Source organism: Lolium rigidum, chromosome 1 (genome assembly GCF_022539505.1).
Source record: "Lolium rigidum isolate FL_2022 chromosome 1, APGP_CSIRO_Lrig_0.1, whole genome shotgun sequence".
Classification (NCBI taxonomy): Eukaryota; Viridiplantae; Streptophyta; class Magnoliopsida; order Poales; family Poaceae; genus Lolium; species Lolium rigidum.
In genome coordinates, this window is record NC_061508.1 from 338,701,624 (window position 1) to 338,721,354 (window position 19,731).

The 19,731-nt window shown below is 42.3% G+C and overlaps 1 protein-coding gene across 3 annotated transcripts; it reads left to right on the top strand.

The window, feature by feature from the left end:
- The first annotated feature begins 208 nt into the window (after window positions 1–208).
- On the top strand, window positions 209–18,814 carry LOC124700706 (sodium/hydrogen exchanger 8-like). Of its 3 annotated transcripts, none has more exons than XM_047232803.1 (22): window positions 211–390; window positions 554–604; window positions 701–792; window positions 915–992; window positions 1,076–1,233; window positions 8,815–8,916; window positions 8,998–9,115; window positions 10,215–10,267; window positions 10,356–10,421; window positions 12,343–12,381; window positions 12,519–12,580; window positions 13,155–13,339; window positions 13,471–13,521; window positions 13,601–13,708; window positions 14,127–14,352; window positions 14,600–14,902; window positions 15,384–15,481; window positions 15,931–16,062; window positions 16,166–16,384; window positions 16,499–16,705; window positions 17,729–17,987; window positions 18,107–18,814. In XM_047232803.1, exons 1-22 carry the CDS (start codon window positions 243–245, stop codon window positions 18,463–18,465), a joined length of 3,114 nt encoding a protein of 1,037 aa, XP_047088759.1. In that variant the 5' UTR covers window positions 211–242; the 3' UTR covers window positions 18,466–18,814. The 3 variants fall into 3 exon arrangements, with proteins under 3 accessions (XP_047088764.1, XP_047088759.1, XP_047088753.1); XM_047232797.1 differs by having other exon boundaries at window positions 12,343–12,387; window positions 12,525–12,580; window positions 18,107–18,813; XM_047232808.1 differs by lacking the exons at window positions 16,499–16,705; window positions 17,729–17,987; window positions 18,107–18,814 and having other exon boundaries at window positions 209–390; window positions 12,343–12,387; window positions 12,525–12,580; window positions 16,170–16,285.
- The last annotated feature ends 917 nt before the right edge of the window (window positions 18,815–19,731 follow it).

The following is a 19,731-nucleotide window of genomic DNA, read 5'->3' on the forward strand; positions in this document are numbered from 1 at the left end:
AAATCCAATTAATACAGTGAGAAACAAACATTTACCATACATTTTCCGTGGGAAAATACAATATAGGCATGAATAGCACCAAATTTAAATTTCTGTTTCGAATAATATTTTTGGCTACTATTCATAGCTGAACCTACTTTATTTTATCTGGACTGTATATTCTCTCTTGAGCTACACTACACTACTACTAGTTGTTTCTTCTTCTCCATTCGGATCTTGAGTCTGTCTCTTTCTCTCCGACGATGGCGACCGCCGGCAAGCCCGACGATGCCGTGCTCTTCGCCGGCGTGTCCCTCGTGCTGGGCGCCGTCTGCCGCCACCTCCTCCGCGGCACCCGCGTCCCCTACACCATCGCCCTCCTCATCCTCGGCGTCGCCCTAGGATCGCTAGGTCTGTCCCCCTGTCCCCTTCTCCCCCCTCCGCTCCTACTGCGTCACTCCCTCCTCTAGAAAATATACTAAGATAGCACTGATTCTCCTTTAAACGGTAATAATTTGGGATTCCCTCGCCTCACAATGGAGTCAGTCTTTGAATATTATTTTCTTCCATGCAGAATACGGGACAGAAGGAGGTCTAGGAAAACTTGGAGCTGGCATTCGTATATGTGAGTTCACCATGGATATATGTATTTCAACATTGCGTTTGATAATTAATTATGTTTCTGATTAATCACTTGCTAATTGTGATTCAAAAATTGCAGGGGCTAACATAAACCCTGATCTTCTCCTGGCTGCTTTCCTTCCAGCCCTTTTGTTTGAAAGGGCCTTTTCGATGGATGCACACCAAATAAAGGTAGGCTTTCAAGTTTGTCTATTTGATGAAATCTGACTGGGTTAATTAAAAGTTGAGTCGCAGTTAAGAAGTATGCTCTTTATGTGATGTGTATTAAAGTTGAAAAATGTCTATTTTTGTAGAAATGCATGGTACAAATGATCTTACTTGCTGGCCCTGGCGTGCTAATGTCAACATTCTTACTTGGCACTGCTCTCAAGGTGTGTATCCTTAATTTAAGATGGATAGATAACATGGCCTTTGATACTTTGATTATCTCATACTAGCTAATTCATTATCGCAGTTTACTTTTCCATATGATTGGAACTGGGAAATATCATTGTTGCTTGGTGGCCTGCTTAGTGCCACCGATCCTGTTGCCGTGGTTGCACATCTAAAAGAGCTTGGGACAAGTAAAAAGCTCAGCACAATTATTGAAGGAGAATCCTTGATGAACGATGGGTATGCCTTTCATTTTTTGAACGTCCTTTTATGCTATTTTCAGAGCAACTCCAATTATGAGAACCAAAACACAAGCTGTGACTCAGATAGACAGATTGCAAGTTTTTTGCTTCTAAAGTTCAACTGTTTTAGTGACTGGTGTTGGTTGACCTGTCAGGTTTAAGAGATAAACATTGACAAAACGTTCAGTCAAATAAACGTCAGGTTTAAGAGATAAACATTGACAAAACGTTCTGGTCAAATAACGTTAAGGAGGAGGCCCACGAACCAACGTTCGTGAGCACCTCGTTCGCATCTCACGCGCCCTGATCGGGGGCACCAAAACCAACTCGATGGTTTGGTCCCCTGTCGCCTGCGCCATATAAAGGGGGAAGTCCGGCTGCTATCGATGATCTAGTTTTACGATCAGCTCGCTGCTTTCCCCACAACTCCTAAAGCCCTACCGATCTAGGGAAGCGCAGAACGACGGGAAGACCAGCCTACACCCCGGCGGTGCCAGGGCAGTGCCGCTGGAGGCCTGAGGGGATCAGGAGGATCCCCAGATCATCTACCTCGCCCACAACATCTCTGCTTCACGCCTGCAACGAGCAGGCGACGATGGGATCTTCAATGCCCCGTAATGCATCCCCGAACCTCTCTGTTCATGTCCATTAGGTGTTCTATATGCTGCTTATCACGACCTAGTGCCACCCCTTATGTTTTAGACCTAACAATGGTATCAGAGGCCTAGTACTGCTAGCAGTAGAACCCTATTTTTGATCTAGATCATGTTCTTAGGCAAGTACGGTAATGTTTACCCCTCAGATTTAATGTTCCTGTTAGTCAGATGCCGAATTGCCCAACATTATGCAATGAACTCGAACCCTAATTGTTGTTCCCCAATTTCTGAGAAAGAAATTGCAAGATTCGGAGAATAAAATCTCACCTAACGCCGCCGGGTGTCTGCCTTCACCCTCCGGGGACCGTCGGAGCAGCTGCTGCTCCGGCGAGGGCAGAGATCCCGCGCCGCCACTCTCTCCCGACGGAGGAGTGCGCGGGTTGACGCGCGGTAACGCGCGGAATGGACGAACCCGCCAGTGGCCGTCGTGCCGCCGGCCTCTGTCGTCGCCTAACGGCTGCCGGCCTCGCCGGTGAGCACCACCCCCTCGCCGACCCGCAAGAAAAACGGCGCCAGTAGCCACGCTCGACGAAGCAGCGCGCCGGACATGGTCCATAGCACGCTGCTCCGGCGAGCGCCGCCACCGCGCCGGCATGATGCAGGGCAGGAACGCGCCGCCGAGGCCGTGGGCGCCTCGCGCGCTCGGGCCGCCAGGGCCGTGGTCGCCTCGCGCGGTCCCGCCCGCCGGGGCCGTGGCCGCCTCCCGCGGCTGCGCGCCGCCGGGCCGTGGCCCTGACCGTGGCCGCCTCGCGCGCTCCCGCCCGCCGTGGCCGTGGCCGCCTCGCGCGCCCGCGCCGCCGGGCCGTGACGCGAAATTTTCGGGGGAGAGGAAAAATGGGGGAACTGTTTTTAGGGTTAGGGTTTTCTGTCGCCCTAGGGCGTTTTTGTTCTGGCCGCGGGGCATCTCTGCCGTCCGATCGATCGGACGGTCCAGCTCGCTGCGGGGAGGGTGCTCGGGCCGGCGGGATTACTGGGCCAAATCTGAGGATGGGCTGCGGCCCAGGTTTTCGTCAGCCCGATCTTTTTTGGGCTGCTCGAATTTTCTGTTTTCGTTTTCAGTATATTTCAGTGCATAATTGATGTTATATTTTATGTTTTTGCACTGCTTATTATACTGAAAAAAAATTGCCTAAAATATGATCAGAAAACATGCTACTTATTCTGGACAGAAATGAACCAACGGGATTTTTTGTTTAGAGTATTTAGTATGTTTTAATGTTGAATAATCAAATTAAACATTAAATATGTTGTTCCTTAAATGCTTAATGTTGATGTTTAATTTTGAGAATGTCATGACTGCAAAAATAATTCTGACCAACGTTGTGTTATTTCTGCAAGTCAAACCCCTAATGTTGTTCTAATTCATGTCATTTCTGCCCAACGGTGTTTGACATAGAATAAGAATTTTATGGCATGTTTATTCTATATGCATGCAATTTTACTAATGAATGTCCATGTCAAATTTCAGCTTCCGCTGCGATGCGTTATGATGCTGTCGAGCAGTTGACCGGCAGCAACTTTCCTCGTTGGAAGAACTCCATTGAGCTATGTTTGGCTTTCAACGAGTTTGATTATGCCTTAAGGGAGGATAAGCCCGTGGCGCCGATTGCTTGGTGCTACGGGGTATGATGAACTAAAGAAAACTTATGACTCCAAGATGGAGAAGTGGGACAAATCCAATCACGTTGCAATGCTCGTGATGAATTCTTCCATTTCACCTGAGATTATTGGGGCTCTCCCCAAGAAAGATACTGCTAAGGAATTTATGGAAGCCTTGGAGGAGCAATTCAAAGGCTCGAAAAGGTTTATGCTCATGAGCTTTTTCACAAGCTACTTGGCAAGTATAAAAATGATGGTGATGTTAGGGGACACATATCGAGAATGATAAATGCTTCAAATAAACTGAAGCACCTAAAGTGTGAGCTCGGTGACAACCTCCTTATCATCATGATCTTGGAGTCCCTCCCCGAAGAGTTCGATCAGTTCAAGATCAACTACAATTCCATGAAGGAGAAGTGGACACTTGCTGAGATATCCCCTCGGATTGTCCAGGAAGAAGAACGAATGATAAGGCAGAACAAGGATCAGGCTTTTCATGTTGGCTCCTCAAAGAGAAAGCATGACGGGTCAGGCCCTTCAAAGTCGCCAAAGAAAACCTTCAAGAAGGAAATGCCAAAGTTCAAAGCAAAGGAAAAGGATAATGGACAGTCTTCAGCACCTACTGATAATGTGTGCTTCCACTGTAAGAAGGAAGGTCATTACAGGAAGGACTGTGCTGAATACCTCAAGTGGATGATGAAGAAAGGTACAGATGAAATCACTTTTGTTGATGAAATGTTATATACTGATTTCTCTTGTACATCATGGTGGATTGATTCAGGTGCAACTGCTCACGTTGCTAATTCTATGCAGGGATTAAATTTGATCCAAACCATAACAAGCGGGGCAAGACGACTTAGAGTTGCAAATGGAGTTGAAGTTGATGTTGAAGCTGTTGGGTCACTCACCTTGGAGCTCCACACCGGCTTTCACCTTCATTTAAATAATGTTCTTTATGTACCTACTTTAAGTAGGAATTTGATTTCAGTTTCTTGTCTCGATGATAACATGTTTGAGTGCAAGTTTGGTAACAAACAATTTGTCTTAAATTATTGTAATAATGATGTTGGCCTCGGTGTCAGACGAGGCAAACTATATATGTTATCTATGAATGATTATGTTTTGCATGTGAGTAATATTTCGAATGTTGAGAAGAAATGGAAGGGTACTAGTACTTCTTCGAAATTGTGGCACTGTCGTTTGGGCCACATTTCGAGGGGAGAATGGAAAGACTTATTAAAAATGATGTACTCCTCCCATTAGACTTCTCTGATGCGGACAAATGTGTTGATTGCATCAAAGGTAAATATGCAAAAACAATTAAGAAAGGAGCGGTAAGAGCCACGAGTGTCCTCGAACTCATACATACTGACATATGCGGACCTCTTAATGTTAAGTCTATAGATGGTTTTGATTCGTTCATCACCTTCACGGACGACTTTTCCCGTTATGGGTACATTTACCCTATACGTGATCGATCGGAAGCTTTGGACAAATTTAAAGTGTTCAAAGCCGAAGTTGAGAACCAACTGAATGCAAAAATTAAAGTTGTACGATCCGATCGCGGGGAGAGTATTACGGTAGGCACGCTCCTTATGGGCAAATTCCAGGACCTTTTGCTAAGTTCCTAGCTGAGAATGGAATTGTTGCCCATTATTCAATGCCTGGTGAACCTCAACAAAATGGTGTGGCTGAGCGCCGCAATCGCACGCTTTTGGATATGGTGCGTAGCATGCTCGATCATGCAAGTTTGCCGGTAAGCCTATGGATGGAGGCATTGAAGACGGCTGCACATATTTTAAATCTTGCTCCCACTAAGTCAGCACCGAACACACCTCACGAGATGTGGACGGGAAAGAAACCGAGCTTGAACTATTTACGTGTGTGGGGCTGTCCTGCTGAAGCTAGAATTTTCAATCCACAACTTAAGAAGTTAGACCCAAAAACGGTTAGTTGTTTCTTCGTCGGATACCCGCACGGGGGAAAGGGATATCGTTTCTATTGCCCAGGTCATACCACTAAGTACGTGGAGACCCGGCAAGCGGTATTTTTGAGGATAATGAAGTTAATGAAATAAGGAAGATCGATCTTGAGGAAAAGCGGGTGTGTGCTCCATCCCCGATTATCCAAAAGGTCGTTCTACCAATGCGAGAGGAGAATCACTTCTAATGTTGAGACCGAACCTCACGGTTCTGGTCCTCAACCCGATGGTGATCCCGAAACTAATGATAACGCAAATCCGGAAGGTGAAGAAAATCACCAGTCGGATAATGAAGAAGATCCTCATAATAATAATGCCCCTCCACCACCATCGCCTGTGAGAAGATCACATCGAGAAAGAAGAAAAGCCATCTCAGATGATTATATCACCTACATGAGTGAGGATGTAGACGATATAGGAAAGGTGGAGGATCCAACCTCATACAAGGAGGCCATTAAGAGTTTGAATTCGTCCAAGTGGCAAATCGCCATGGAAGACGAGTTGAAATCTATGGGCTCAAATGATGTTTGGGACTTAGTAGAAGTTCCCAATGGTGCCAAAAGAGTAGGTTGCAAATGGATCTACAAAACTAAGTATGACCCCAAAGGGAACATCGAAAGGTTCAAAGCTAGACTTGTGGCAAAAGGTTTCACACAGAGAGAAGGAATCGATTACAAAGAGACTTTCTCTCCTGTGTCATCTAAAGATTCTTTTAGGATCGTCATGGCTCCAGTAGCTCATTTCGACCTAGAATTGCATCAAATGGACGTTAAGACGGCATTTCTAAATGGCGACCTTGATGAAGACGTGTACATGACTCAGCCGGAAGGTTTTGTTGTGGAAGGAAAGGAACATTTAGCATGTCGTCTGAAGAAATCCATCTATGGCTTGAAGCAAGCTTCAAGACAGTGGTACCTCAAGTTCGATAAGATTATTAGAACTTTTGGTTTTACTCGAAAATGTTAAGGACAACTGCATTTATGTTAAGTTTAAGGGCAGTAGGTTCACTATATTAGTCCTGTATGTGGATGACATATTATTGGCCTGCGAGTGATAAGGATATGCTGCACGAGACCAAGAATTTTCTGTCTTCCAATTTTGATATGAAAGATCTCGGTGAAGCTTCATATGTCCTCGGCATCGAGATTCATCGAGATAGGTCTAAAGGTGTGTTGGGACTATCACAAAAGGCATACTTTGAGCGAGTACTAAAGAAATTCAATATGCATAAGTGCTCGGCTCACCTGCCCCAGATAGTCAAGGGCGATAAGTTTGGGACATTTCAATGTCCGAGGAACCAAATTGAAACCGATCGGATGAAGTCGGTTCCTTATGCTTCGGTTGTCGGAAGCATCATGTATGCACAAGTTTGTACACGCCCCGACTTGGCTTTTATAACCGGGATGCTTGGCAGATTCCAATCAAATCCAGGACTAGACCACTCGGAAGGCCGCAAAGAAAGTCTTGCGTTATATGCAAGAGACAAAAGGGCACATGCTTACGTACGGAAGGTCCGATAACCTACAAGTTGTTGGTTATTCAGATTCCGATCATGCCGGTTGTGTGGATAGTAAGAAATCCACGTCGGGTTATGTATTCACACTTGCCGGAGGAGCTATATCGTGGAAAAGCTCCAAACAAACTATAGTTGCTTCATCTACGATGCAAGCAGAGTTTATAGCATGTTATGAGGCCACTGGGCAGGCTGTATGGCTAAAGAATTTCATTCCCGGACTTAAAGTGGTCGACAGCATTTCAAAACCACTTCTATTGTACTGCGATAATGAACCCGCAGTTTTCTATGCGAATAACAACAAGTCAAGTGATGCTGCCAAACACATTGACATTAAGTATCATGTTGTGATGCATAGGATCCAGGATCAAACAACTATTGTTAAGCATATAAGTACGACTCGTATGCTTGCGGATCCGCTAACGAAAGGCTTACCACCCAGAATCTTTCGTGAGCATGTTGCCGGCATGGGATTACTGGAAGCCTTATGATTCTGGAATAAAGGGACCATAATAAAAACCACTCCCAATAAGTATTATGTTATCCATTTCAAGATAGGCTGGTATGCCATAAGTGTTGAGGTTCAATAGCATTTCATTGGTTGTTGTAACACCTCACTTTGGTTTATTATTCCTATGGAGAATGGGCAAATGATGTTAAACCTAACGATCAAGGGGGAGAATGTTGGTTGACCTGTCAGGTTTAAGAGATAAACATTGACAAAACGTTCAGTCAAATAAACGTCAGGTTTAAGAGATAAACATTGACAAAACGTTCTGGTCAAATAACGTTAAGGAGGAGGCCCACGAACCAACGTTCGTGAGCACCTCGTTCGCATCTCACGCGCCCTGATCGGGGGCACCAAAACCAACTCGATGGTTTGGTCCCCTGTCGCCTGCGCCATATAAAAGGGGGGAAGTCTGGCTGCTATCGATGATCTAGTTTTACGATCAGCTCGCTGCTTTCCCCACAACTCCTAAAGCCCTACCGATCTAGGGAAGCGCAGAACGACGGGAAGACCAGCCTACACCCCGGCGGTGCCAGGGCAGTGCCGCTGGAGGCCTGAGGGGATCAGGAGGATCCCCAGATCATCTACCTCGCCCACAACATCTCTGCTTCACGCCTGCAACGAGCAGGCGACGATGGGATCTTCAATGCCCCGTAATGCATCCCCGAACCTCTCTGTTCATGTCCATTAGGTGTTCTATATGCTGCTTATCACGATCTAGTGCCACCCCTTATGTTTTAGACCTAACAACTGGCTGAAATAAAAATGCTCAATACAATTTGTTCTTCAAGGTTAAATCTAAAGTATTCTTTGCAGCGCAATTGGTACCTGGGGTTCTTATCACTCTGCTATCAGCATTAGTAGTGCAATTATTTGTGAGACTCGGAGCAGATACTGAATTTTATTTAAGAGGTTGGACCACCTTTGTCAACGGCTCTGGAGAACCTATAGTGTACAAGTAAATCCATGGCTTTTTTTTTCCAACCCAAGGAACTATAACAAATGCATAGCAAATATGTGATAAAGCTTTCCTGGCCATATGCAAATGTAATTTTGTTATTTTATCAATGAAAGTTAAAATCAGGACTTAGTTAACTTACTATGACCTGAATAATCTAAAATACCCATGTCCCAAATATCTGACCTCGGTAATGGGGTTGAGATAGTCATTGTGTTTCATCAAGTACGTCGTGGATAGCTAAGGTGTTAGAAAGCCAAATAAAAAGAACTTTTGGATGTTGTAAAAATTGCATTATGCGCCATTACATGATTTTCTTTTTTGAGCCGCAGTTCACACTAAATGGTCACACATTATTCTACAGGGTTTCTGTTGTTGTCTATCAATTATTCTACCGAATGGTTCTTGGAAGAAGCTTCAATGCAGGGTCAATAATGATCTTCTTATCACAAGTTTCACTTGGAGCGTATGTAGAAAGTGTTTCTAATACCAGTTACCCAATATGTGTACCATGCTTATAATGCTAATTGGTATCTTCTTTGAACAGTGTTGCTCTGGGACTTGTGTTTGGAATCATATCATTACTATGGCTGGGCTGTATTTTCAATGACACAATCTTAGAGATGACGCTTACTCTTGCTGTCAGCTATCTTGCTTTCTATACTGTAAGATAGAACACATTAGAGTTCTCGTACTCCTGTCTTTTGTTTTTTAAGGGTATGATTGGTTCAGTTTTGTGAAATAATTCACAAGAAAAGGAAATAATCTTAGTATCAGTCCTAGTACTATGTCTCTTGGTACATCTTTTTGCAATATTGCTTGTGTTGCTGTTTTACTGGTAACATGAGTTAACTTCTATAAGGATATAGCAAAGTAACTACATAGAAATCAAGGATTTAGAGAGCTTCGCAGTTTTCATCTGGAAGATAAAGAACATATTCAAGCTCTCATACTTCTGCCATTTTTTTTCAAGGCTATGACTGGTTTAGTTTCTTGAAATAGTTCACACCAAACTAGAGGAGCCTTAGTGTCAGTACTAGAATGATGTTTCGCGGTACATCCTTTTGCAATATTGCCCATAATGTTGTTCACTATAATCATATCTAAGGTAACTTCTAGGTATGCATATACAGAAGTACCCACCCGATTTAGGTATGAGGAACTGAACAGAGCTTCACAGTTTCCATCTGATCTGATTTGTTTTGCTACGATGTGGGATTTTTTTAACTACCCCTGTATTAAATATTTAAGTGTTTATCCGAGGGCTTGTGTTGTGAGAAAAATGATGTTAGTGTTGTTATTTCTGATGCGTACTTGAATAACCTGGGTGAAGATTTGGACAGGTTAAGCGATGTGGGTAGAACTGAGTATGCGTTGTGAAAGAAGAGCATTCTTGTTATTAGTGTAAAAATCTCAAGGAACACGGATTTAGATTTTGGTATGCTGGGAAATGGATAAATGTTATTTTTGCATAGTAACATCAGTTTACCCCCTTTCCAGCTTTTCAAGCTATCGACTGTATCATTGAGCTGAAGATTAGCATGCTTCAATTACGGATCAGCTGTCAACTTGTGTTTCTTAGGGTGATCCGATATCAATATTCATTATTATTGTCAGTTTGTTGTTCAATGCTTGTGCATCATTAACTGTTTTTATCATGTTTTCTGCACAAAAAAAAATTCCACCCATGAATCATGGTATAGAAATTACTAGGTTTAAAATATTTTGGAGGCTATTTTCTTTTGTTAATATTGTTCATATCAGGCGCAAGATGCACTGGAATTCTCTGGTATTTTGACCGTTATGACCTTGGGAATGTTAGTAAAACTTGTCTCCATATCTTATTGGAATATCCTTTTATATTGTTCCTCCAGACTACAGTGTTAACTTAGCCATGTCTGGCAGGTTCTATGCAGCTTTTGCAAAAACTGCCTTTAAGGGTGACAGTCAGCGAAGTATGCATGATTTCTGGTATTGTTCTCGCAACATATATCATTTTATATTATCAGCAAAGATCTAGATTCTCAACAGATAATCTTGGTAGCTGTCAATGCTCCTTCTATGTTAGCATTACCTTGCCTTCTGTAGATTTTCGTTTAAATTTATGTCATTGTATATATATATATATCTGGTGCCCAACGCAATTGCTTGTCTACCTCTATGTTTTTCCTTGCAAAACACACGCCTGGTTTAATAAAATTTCTGGTAATATCCATGTATTACCATCATCATCCTGAAGTAGCCTTACCAGGATTTTAGAGTCTGCCACTGGCGACAAACAGTGAGAGTAAAAATCACGCCCTCTCTCTCTGAGGAAGCCACCCAAGCCCAACATTTGCAATGAAAAGAACACATAAAACTCCAGAAAATTTCAGATGTTTCTTTGTGTCCACTTGGAGTGGCTGTGCCGACCACGTATTCTTGTAGATCAGCCACGCGAGCTGCTATGTGTTCACACATTGCAAGTTCATTCATCTCCATCTATCCTCGACGGCCACGTCGACCATACGCATCTCTACCTCGCTGGCCACCCCCACATTAAGGTCAGGAGAAAGCCAACAGCTTAGAGTGCTTTTTTTTTCTCGAACACATGCCAAAGCATGCGTCATTATATATTAGAAGAAAACCGTCGAGAAGACGGGAGCAAACAGGATGTAGCAGAGCTACAAGAGAAAAGGAAAAGAAAGGAAAACAAAACTATACAGGACTAACTTTGTTAGCCACTCTCTCTCTCTCAGGGTTCAACATCGGGGGGTCTAGCGTGTAAAGGTAGCCGGAGCAGGGCTGTAGCACCGGCTGTCATCCATAGCTTAGCTTCCTCAAGGATTGTGATGACCAGGTCTTGTCTGTTGGGTGCGATGTTTTTGAAAATTGCATCATTCCGAGCTTTCCAAAGTCTCCAAATGGTTAGGATAATGATCGACCTGGCACCCTTCTGAACTTTACTCTGTGCATTCGACGTAGCGGTTTGGAACCAAGTGCTGAACTCACTGTTGGGGTCAGGCAAGCATGTCTGGAGGTTTAGCCTGCTGCAGATGTCGAACCAGATTTGCCGCAAGAATGAGCACTGTACCAAGAGGTGTGTTATGGACTCTGAATCCTGATCGCATAGCGCACATGTGCCATTCTCAGTCAAGCCGCTCATTGGTCCAGCATCGATCCCTCGAGGTGAGCCAAGCAAAGACTTTGCATTTCAGAGGTGGCGAGCCAAGCATCGAAGTTACTGTTCCTGCAAAGAGGGCTCTGTAGGCTGATTGGGAGGAGTATTCGCCAGAGGCAGATAGATGCCAGACCATCTCATCTTCAGCATCAGGGTTAGTCTGCTGTGGCATCAAGGATCTCGACCAGGTTGAGGAACTGAACAATGCCATCGGCGGATAGAGCAGCTGTGATGTCTTGTATCCAGGCATTTCCAGGGAGAGCTGTAGCCACTTTCTGAATTTTGGATGCGCGTGTACTGACGGCAGCAAAAACCTGAGGTGCCAAGTTCGAGATGCTTTGCCCATCAAGCCAGCGATCAGTCCAAAATAAGGCTTTGCTACCATTGCCAAGCTTCACGACGGTTGCAGCATGGAGTAGGGAGGTGATGTTCCTGTTGCACTTGATAGGGAAGTTGGCCGAGGGCCTTGTAGCATCAGTACGATCAAGCCATGGCTTAGAGTGCTTTTGGTAAACAGACATCATATACAATGTCGTTGTTATTCGTATGTCTTCCGTTTTCCAAGGAATAATGTGGTCATTTGGTGATAGAAATTGTTTTGATCTCTCTTCAGTTGACACTAAATTGAGTATCATTATGAACTCTTATTTAAGCGATAATGGGTTTATGGGTGCTTTCATATTTTATGAGGTATGCCTATTTGTATCTGACAACTGCTTTACATGTATTCAGGGAAATAGTTGCCTACGTCACGAACACGCTTATTTTCATCCTCAGGTATCATCATTTTGCCAATTTCTTCTATACTCCTGGCTTGCCTGGTTAAACCAGACTATGCTTTCCTTTTCTTGCTTTTGATGTTTTGCTTTATAGCAACACCATCATAACGTTTCTTACATGCATATAACCCTCAGTGGGGTTGTTATTGCAGATGGTGCACTACAAGATACTGTTCATTTTGAGAGGAATGGTATTCATTTCACTTGTCTTTATCTATTTTTTGTTTTCACGCAAAAAGGAAGCATTTCTACTTTGTCATCGAACCTTCTCCTTGGTTTATTATAAAAGCATTTTGCTCGTAGTTTTCATCATATGGCATTATTTCAGGCCTGTGCTGGTGCAATGCGTGCTTTTTGCACGCATCATGGTAAGGAGTTGTCGACATAGTCATTGTACTAAATTCTCTTATAACTCACTCCTTTGTCCTGCTTATTGATTTTACAATCATTAGGGCTCATCTTCTAAATTATGAATGCAGTTAATCTGAAATTGCAACCAACAGATCACATGGATAAACACTTGACATCGTAGTTAAACCAATAGTTCTTCTGAGACGTCTTCTTTAGCCTGCACATTTTTGGGCAGCACAATTGGTGTTTGCGCATTTTTTCTGTCCCTTATCGTGGAAAAAGATCATATTAGTCAGTAGAGTTCCAGTTTGATCATGGTTTGCAACTTCTTAAAAGAAACTGATATGTACTATAATTTTGTTGGAATTCATCTTTGTGCAGTATGTATAATTATTTTACCTCTTGCACTTCCAGGCACTTCATGGGGCTTTCTTCTTCTGCTCTATGTCTTTGTTCAGATGACGCGGGTTGTAGTTGTTGGTGTTTGTTATCCGTTATTGGGCTACTTTGGGTATGGTTTGGACTTCAAAGAAGCCACTGTTCTAGTTTGGTCAGGGCTGCGAGGTGCAGTTTCTCTATCACTAGCACTGTCTGTTAAAGTAAGTTATTTTTTCATGCACCAATTGCCACCTCATTTGTCTCTCTTTATCACCTTATTTATCTAATTATTTTCTTCAAAAGAGTAATCCAACATTATAATTTGAGGTATTACTGAATTATTTTTTACCAGCGTGCTAGTGATGCAGCTCAACCTCTTCTGAAACCAGAAGTCGGGACCATGGTAAGTTCTTATAATCTTTCCTGAAAAAACTGAAATGCTTGATTGGGTAATGCTTATTTTATTACATTCTTTTTTTCAGTTTTTGTTCTTCACTGGTGGCATTGTGTTTCTGACATTGATATTGAATGGTTATACGACACAATTTTTATTGCACATACTTGGTATGGACAAACTGTCAGCAACAAAGGTCAGCTTTACAACTTTTCACCTTTTTTTAACCTTAGAATAAAGGATTTGCTTGCCTGTGTGCTCATATGTATTAGAAATCTTTTGAATATGTTGCAATTATTTTGTTCCAGTGCCTATGAATTAAAGGTTGATGGAATCTATCATCTTACATAAGAATGACAAAAAAAATTAGTTCCTTTTTTGGTCGAACCCATTTGTAAGTTCAAAATTTATTCTGAACCTTGGTTACCATTCCAATTAAGTCTTTTATTCATTGACTCCAAGGTGAGTATTTCTTTGACTGTTATGGTGTTACCTTGTTGCTTCCGGAAACAACTATACTTTTTGGTTTCGCATGTGATCAATAAATATATATTTACTATAGTATTGTTCTGTTCAAGTTTCCATTGACATTTCTAATCTGATCACTGCTGCAGCTTCGTATGTTGAACTATACAAGACATGAAATGCTAAACAAGGCATTAGATGCTTTTGGTGATCTCAGGGACGACGAGGAACTTGGATCTGCTGACTGGGTTATAGTGAAGAAATATATCACATGCTTGAGTAACTTGGAGGACGGACGTGTGCATCTAGATGCTGACAAGCATGATCACATATATATGATGAACTTAACGGATATCCGAGTGCGTCTTTTAAATGGTATGCAGTCTTGTTTCATGATACTCTGTTGTGTTACTAGGGTTAGAGAGAGTTTCTCGCCCCTGGGCCCTGGGGGAAAGGTAGAAGAACTATTCTTCAGTTCATTGCTTACTTTATTCCTCATAGGGGGTCCTCTTTATATGATTTAGTTATACCCTCTGTTCTGTCAACTGGGTTCAGCTTCATACTACATGCAATTAATTAACACAATGTTTTTTCTCTTCGTAAATATTGTGATTGTGTTCAGGTGTGCAAGCCACTTACTGGTTAATGCTTGAAGAGGGACGGATAACTCAAGCTACAGCAAATATTTTGATGCGATCAGTTGATGAAGCTATGGATCTTGTTTCTAGCCGACCATTATGTGATTGGAACAGTTTGCAGTCCACTGTCCATTTCCCGAGTTACTATAGGTTCCTTTCTTCTATCAGGTTACCACACAGGCTTATCACATACTTCACTGTACAAAGACTGGAGTCAGGATGTTACATATGTGCTGCATTTCTTCGTGCTCATAGAATTGCAAGGAGACAACTACATGATTTTCTTGGTAAAATCTTGCACTTTTTAAAAAATGTTCTGTGCTTGCTGTTTACCATTCTCTGGGCTACAAATTCCAGAATTTAGTGCATGAAGTTCTGTCACAGTGTTGTGCATATGACTGATGGTATGTGTGAAACATATTCCTAGTGTAGGTGACACAGTGTTGTAGTTCACACTTGGGGACAGAAAGTAGTATTTGTTACTTGACAGAGACAGATTGTTTTCCGGTAGAATCAATCAGCTATGTCATGGTACAGATGGGTGGATGGTTCAAACCTTTTTAGCTTATTAAGTTGAACTAGAGAAGGTTTTACTTTGCTTATAATTACCATGCAAAGCCTGTCTGAAGTAATCTTTCTCAATAATTTTAAGTACTTCTCTTTTCTCTTCTGAATCTGTTTTTCGAGATATGTGTAGTTCAACTTGCATGTATGATCCTAATCTACTTGGCCAGGTTTCGGTAAATATTTTTATACTTCTTTCGTCAGGTGATAATGAGATTGCGAGAATTGTTATTGATGAAAGTAATGCCATGGGAGAGGAAGCTAGAAAGTTCCTGGAAGAAGTTCGATATACATTCCCTCAGGTTTGTATTTATAATGTGCTTTTATTAATTGACTCAGCTATTATGTAGCCTTCAGCCCCCAACACAATATGTTGACAATTCATTAAACTAGGGGTTATCTTTTCAAAACTAGAGAAAGCACATCATCTCAACTGAAATGGCACTAGTTTGTTCTTTAGAGACTTTTCATGTGCTTGAATGGCACCACAAGGTTGAATAGTTGTAAATGGTTAGCTGGGGAGTTTGGAATGAAAGGATGTTTTAGGATTTTTTTAGATTATTGTTTTGTTTCATGCAAAATTCTTCTGTAACTCCCATCGGTCGAAACAATCCCTAGGTTTATATAACTTCACAATACTTCATACCATATTTATGGACTAATGAAGAAAATTGATATATGGATAAATAGAGGGAATTCGCCATCGGTGAAAATGCCTGGATTCTGAATTTGTTTCACTTTTTTTTTTCAGCTGCTTTGTGTGCTGAAGACTAGACAAGTAACATATTCGGTATTGACACACTTGAGTGAGTATGTTAAAAACCTGCGGAAGACTGGTTTACTGGAAGAAAAGGAAATGGTACATCTGGATGATGCTTTGCAGGTAATGGGAGTTTTTGACTTGTCTTTCGTTGTTTCCAAGTAAAGATTATTGACACTAGTTTCTTCTTAAATCAAAACAAATATGCTAATTCTTCACTTCTCAGACAGACTTGAAGAAGCTTAAGAGGAATCCACCATTAGTGAAAATGCCAAGTGTTAGCGACCTTTTAGACACCCATCCTTTAATTGGCGTGCTGCCTGCTGTTGTGCGTGCTCCATTGTTACACAACACAAAAGAAACAGTAAAAGGACATGACACAACCCTTTATATGGAAGGCTCAAGGGCAACTGGTATATGGATTGTTTCGACTGGACTAGTAAAGGTATGTTTCTGCTTGAAGACCACTGTATGATATTTTGTTTGAGTATATTACCTTAGTGTGCTGGTTGGTTCTATAATGAGCATAATCCTTATTAAGTTCCCCCTTTTTCAACAGTGGGCAAGTCAGAGGCTAAGCAGCATGTATTCATTGGATCCAATTTTATCACATGGAAGCACTTTGGGTCTATACGAGGTGCTAACTGGAAAGTCTTATATCTGCGACATGATTACATATTCTCTTGTGCGTTCTTTCTTCATTGAAGCTGAAAAGGTAGATCAGTTGCGTCGGTCAGATCCTTCTGTTGAGGCTTTACTATGGCAGGTATGCTTTAATACTACTGTCTAGTGTCTACTTGTGTGTCAATTGAGTTCAGTGAGTCTCTTACATCTCCTGCGGACAGAAGCAGATGTCCTTTGAGGTTTCTTGGTTGATAGCCGGCAGTTTTTGACAAGAGAAACCTGAACCTGGCAGATGAGCGGATTTGTTTTTCCTTTTTTTTTGAGCCAGTCTTGGTAGAATTGCTTCTTGTTTCAACCCAATCTCAAATTTGAAAGAGTTGAAAATTTATGAAAAGAGGACCCTAGCTGGCCTACACACGACACCTAGAGAATACTCAGAATGATAATATACCAAGTTATCATAAATTTTCTGGTTTTGATTTATGAAGTGGCAATATAAGTATCTCACTCAGCCCACCCTGCCAGTCTTCCACCATGTGTTAGCATGCACACAGAGAAAATAGTTTAACTTTTGTGAATAAGAATCTGGTAGCGGTTTTAACTATGACATGACGTATTTGAATTTCTGGAGGTACCGTTTGGTCATAGTCGGTGTTAATGGTGAAATTTGTAGTTTCATTGAACGTTACTGTAAAGGCAAAATAGGACAGGTACACAAACTAACTGAAAGCCCATATTTGTACAATTCTTACTAGTATCATAACATTATAATTTGATTTTTTAGTTGCCCTCGATTATTATGGTAAAGGAGAAACATTCCTAGCGGACTGTTATGTGCCCTTGTTTCAAATGATTTATGTATTATTTTAACACTTGCGAGCAGAATTTGCATGAAGCATGGTCCACCAGTTTGGCACGAGTCTACATGGCATTGTAGCTTGGATGCTGGGCTTTCATCATCTCTTCACCTAAATCAATTACTGTGTTTACATCTCCCTCAAAAAAATTTACTGTGTTTACATCTGGCCACATGACATGGTCATGGTCCTTCTTGAGTGTAGAACGTGAGATGTTTCTTTTGTTAAACGATCTATATGTTATTGTAGAGAACATCGTGAAAGAGTATATCCGCTAGTCCCTAATCATTCATACATTGAAATTGCAGGAAAGCGCTCTAGTCATTGCGAAACTTTTGATCCCACGTATATTTGAGAGAATAACAACGCATGAGACGAGGCTTCTCATTGCCAAAGGATCTACTATGAAAGTCTACACCGAGGGAGAAGACATTGCACTTGAGCATAATCAAATTGGCATCCTACTAGAAGGGCTCTTGAAGGCAGAGAACCAAAATAACATCGTGTCTCCAGGAGTGCTGCTGCCATCAAACATGGACCTGGAGTTACTTGGTCTGCAGTCTTCAGGTTCTGCACATTTTCATCAGTTGAGCTTTTTTTTCTTTCAAAATATGGGTCAACTCGTACTTTTTTAATTTATCTTGTGATTGATGACACAAGTGTGTATGTGTTCTTGCTTGTTACAGCCATGAACCATATGGACCATTGCTATCCAGCAAACAGTTATCAGGTGCAAGCACGAGTTAGGGTTATTATCTTTGAAGCAGGGAGGCTCTTAGCAGAGGCCAATCTACAGAGAAGCTCACCGTTGCTGACACTGAGCGGAGAGCACGGCAGTTTGCTAAGTTGGCCGGAAAGCTCCCAGGAATCCACCAGCTTAGCTGCAACCAGAAACCAGCAGGGCAGCCTCTCTGCGAAAGCCTTGCATCTCGGCTTGTATGGCAGCATGAAAGAATCCACCGAAGAAGAAATCATCGTCACCATCGAGTCCCCAAGCAAGCCATCCTTGGGTAAGTCACCTGGCGCACTCCAAGGCGGCGACTGACCGATGCATGGACGCTGCTCATGCGGCAGGTCTCGGCGTGTATTATCATGTGTTGTTCGCGAGAGCACAGTGCCACTCCACAGATTCACTGGTGGTTCTGATGAAAGTTGTCCCAACACCCCAACTGCACATTTTGATTGGATCGGAGCAGGGATGGCAATGGGTACCTATGGCCCGTGTACCCACCGGATAAAAATCCAATAAGAGTACGGGTATCGAACAAAATATTACCCATGAGTTTGTAACAAAATATTACCCATGAGTTTGTAAATGGAAAAAATATCACACCCATCGGGTAGAGCTCGTACGGGTATGAGATCGTAGAACCCATACCCACATACCCATTTACCCATCTAAATTTAACAAATGGCCATCGTAATATTCTAAACTAATTAAGTTTTCCCCTAATCATGCCTTCATGTTGCTAGGCTGAACATCTCACTTTCCGGTCTCATAGCTGGTAGATTAATGTGGATTGATTGCTTCACCTACTCTCACATTTTTTTAGATCATTCTGATGTGTTGTAAGCGTGAGTACTTTTACCCGTGGGTACCTAATTACCCTGTCAGCTGACGGGTATGAAAAAAACTTGTACCCGTATGGATGACAGGTAAGATTAAAGGTGATGGATATAGGTATGGGATGGCTCTACCCGTACCCATACCCTGTGGCCTGTGGGTGCCATCCCTAGATCGGAGCTGAGATGGCCTCTAATTCATTTTGATAAAGCCGGAAGGACCCGTGGCAGATCCATGCGGGACGCTACTGGGCATTGACGGATCACAATCCTGGAATTAATGGAGCCGACGATAGAGGTGATGTCTGGATGGAAACCAAATCCGTGCACTATTTAGGCTTTTTTTTTTTTTGTTAACCCAGATCTTATTTTCTCTCTGTATTTTCCTTCATGGTTTCTCCTGTGTACCACCTTTTTCATCTCATGGTTTGAGTTGTAAATCTTTTTTGAGATTGTGTTTTTCAGATTGCTCACCACGTGTACCAAGTACCAATGTGCATACCATGTGGTGGTTGAGGTGTAAATTCTGCTTGTAGGGTCATGTTGAGGATGTGGGCATAGCCCAGTGGTTGGGGTCGCGGTGGCGCACCCCAACGACCAGAGTTTGAATCCTGTCAGGAACAAATTTCTGGAATTCTCACGCCGAGGTCCCGCTTCTACTATTAGTGTCTAGTTCCTTCTAGCACTATTTTTTTTTGTAGGGTCATGTTAGCCTTCTCCACACATTAGGCCGGTTTTGCTTTGCATG

What these genes read in the sequence shown, in the direction of transcription:
- LOC124700706 (XM_047232803.1), top strand. Translation starts at nt 243, where the DNA reads ATGGCGACCGCCGGCAAGCCCGACGATGCCGTGCTCTTCGCCGGCGTG. An exon ending in TCACAAGTTTCACTTGGAGC is followed by an intron (nt 8,917 to 8,997) that starts GTATGTAGAAAG and finishes TTCTTTGAACAG; the next exon opens with TGTTGCTCTGGGACTTGTGT. An exon ending in ACTTGGTCTGCAGTCTTCAG is followed by an intron (nt 17,988 to 18,106) that starts GTTCTGCACATT and finishes TGCTTGTTACAG; the next exon opens with CCATGAACCATATGGACCAT.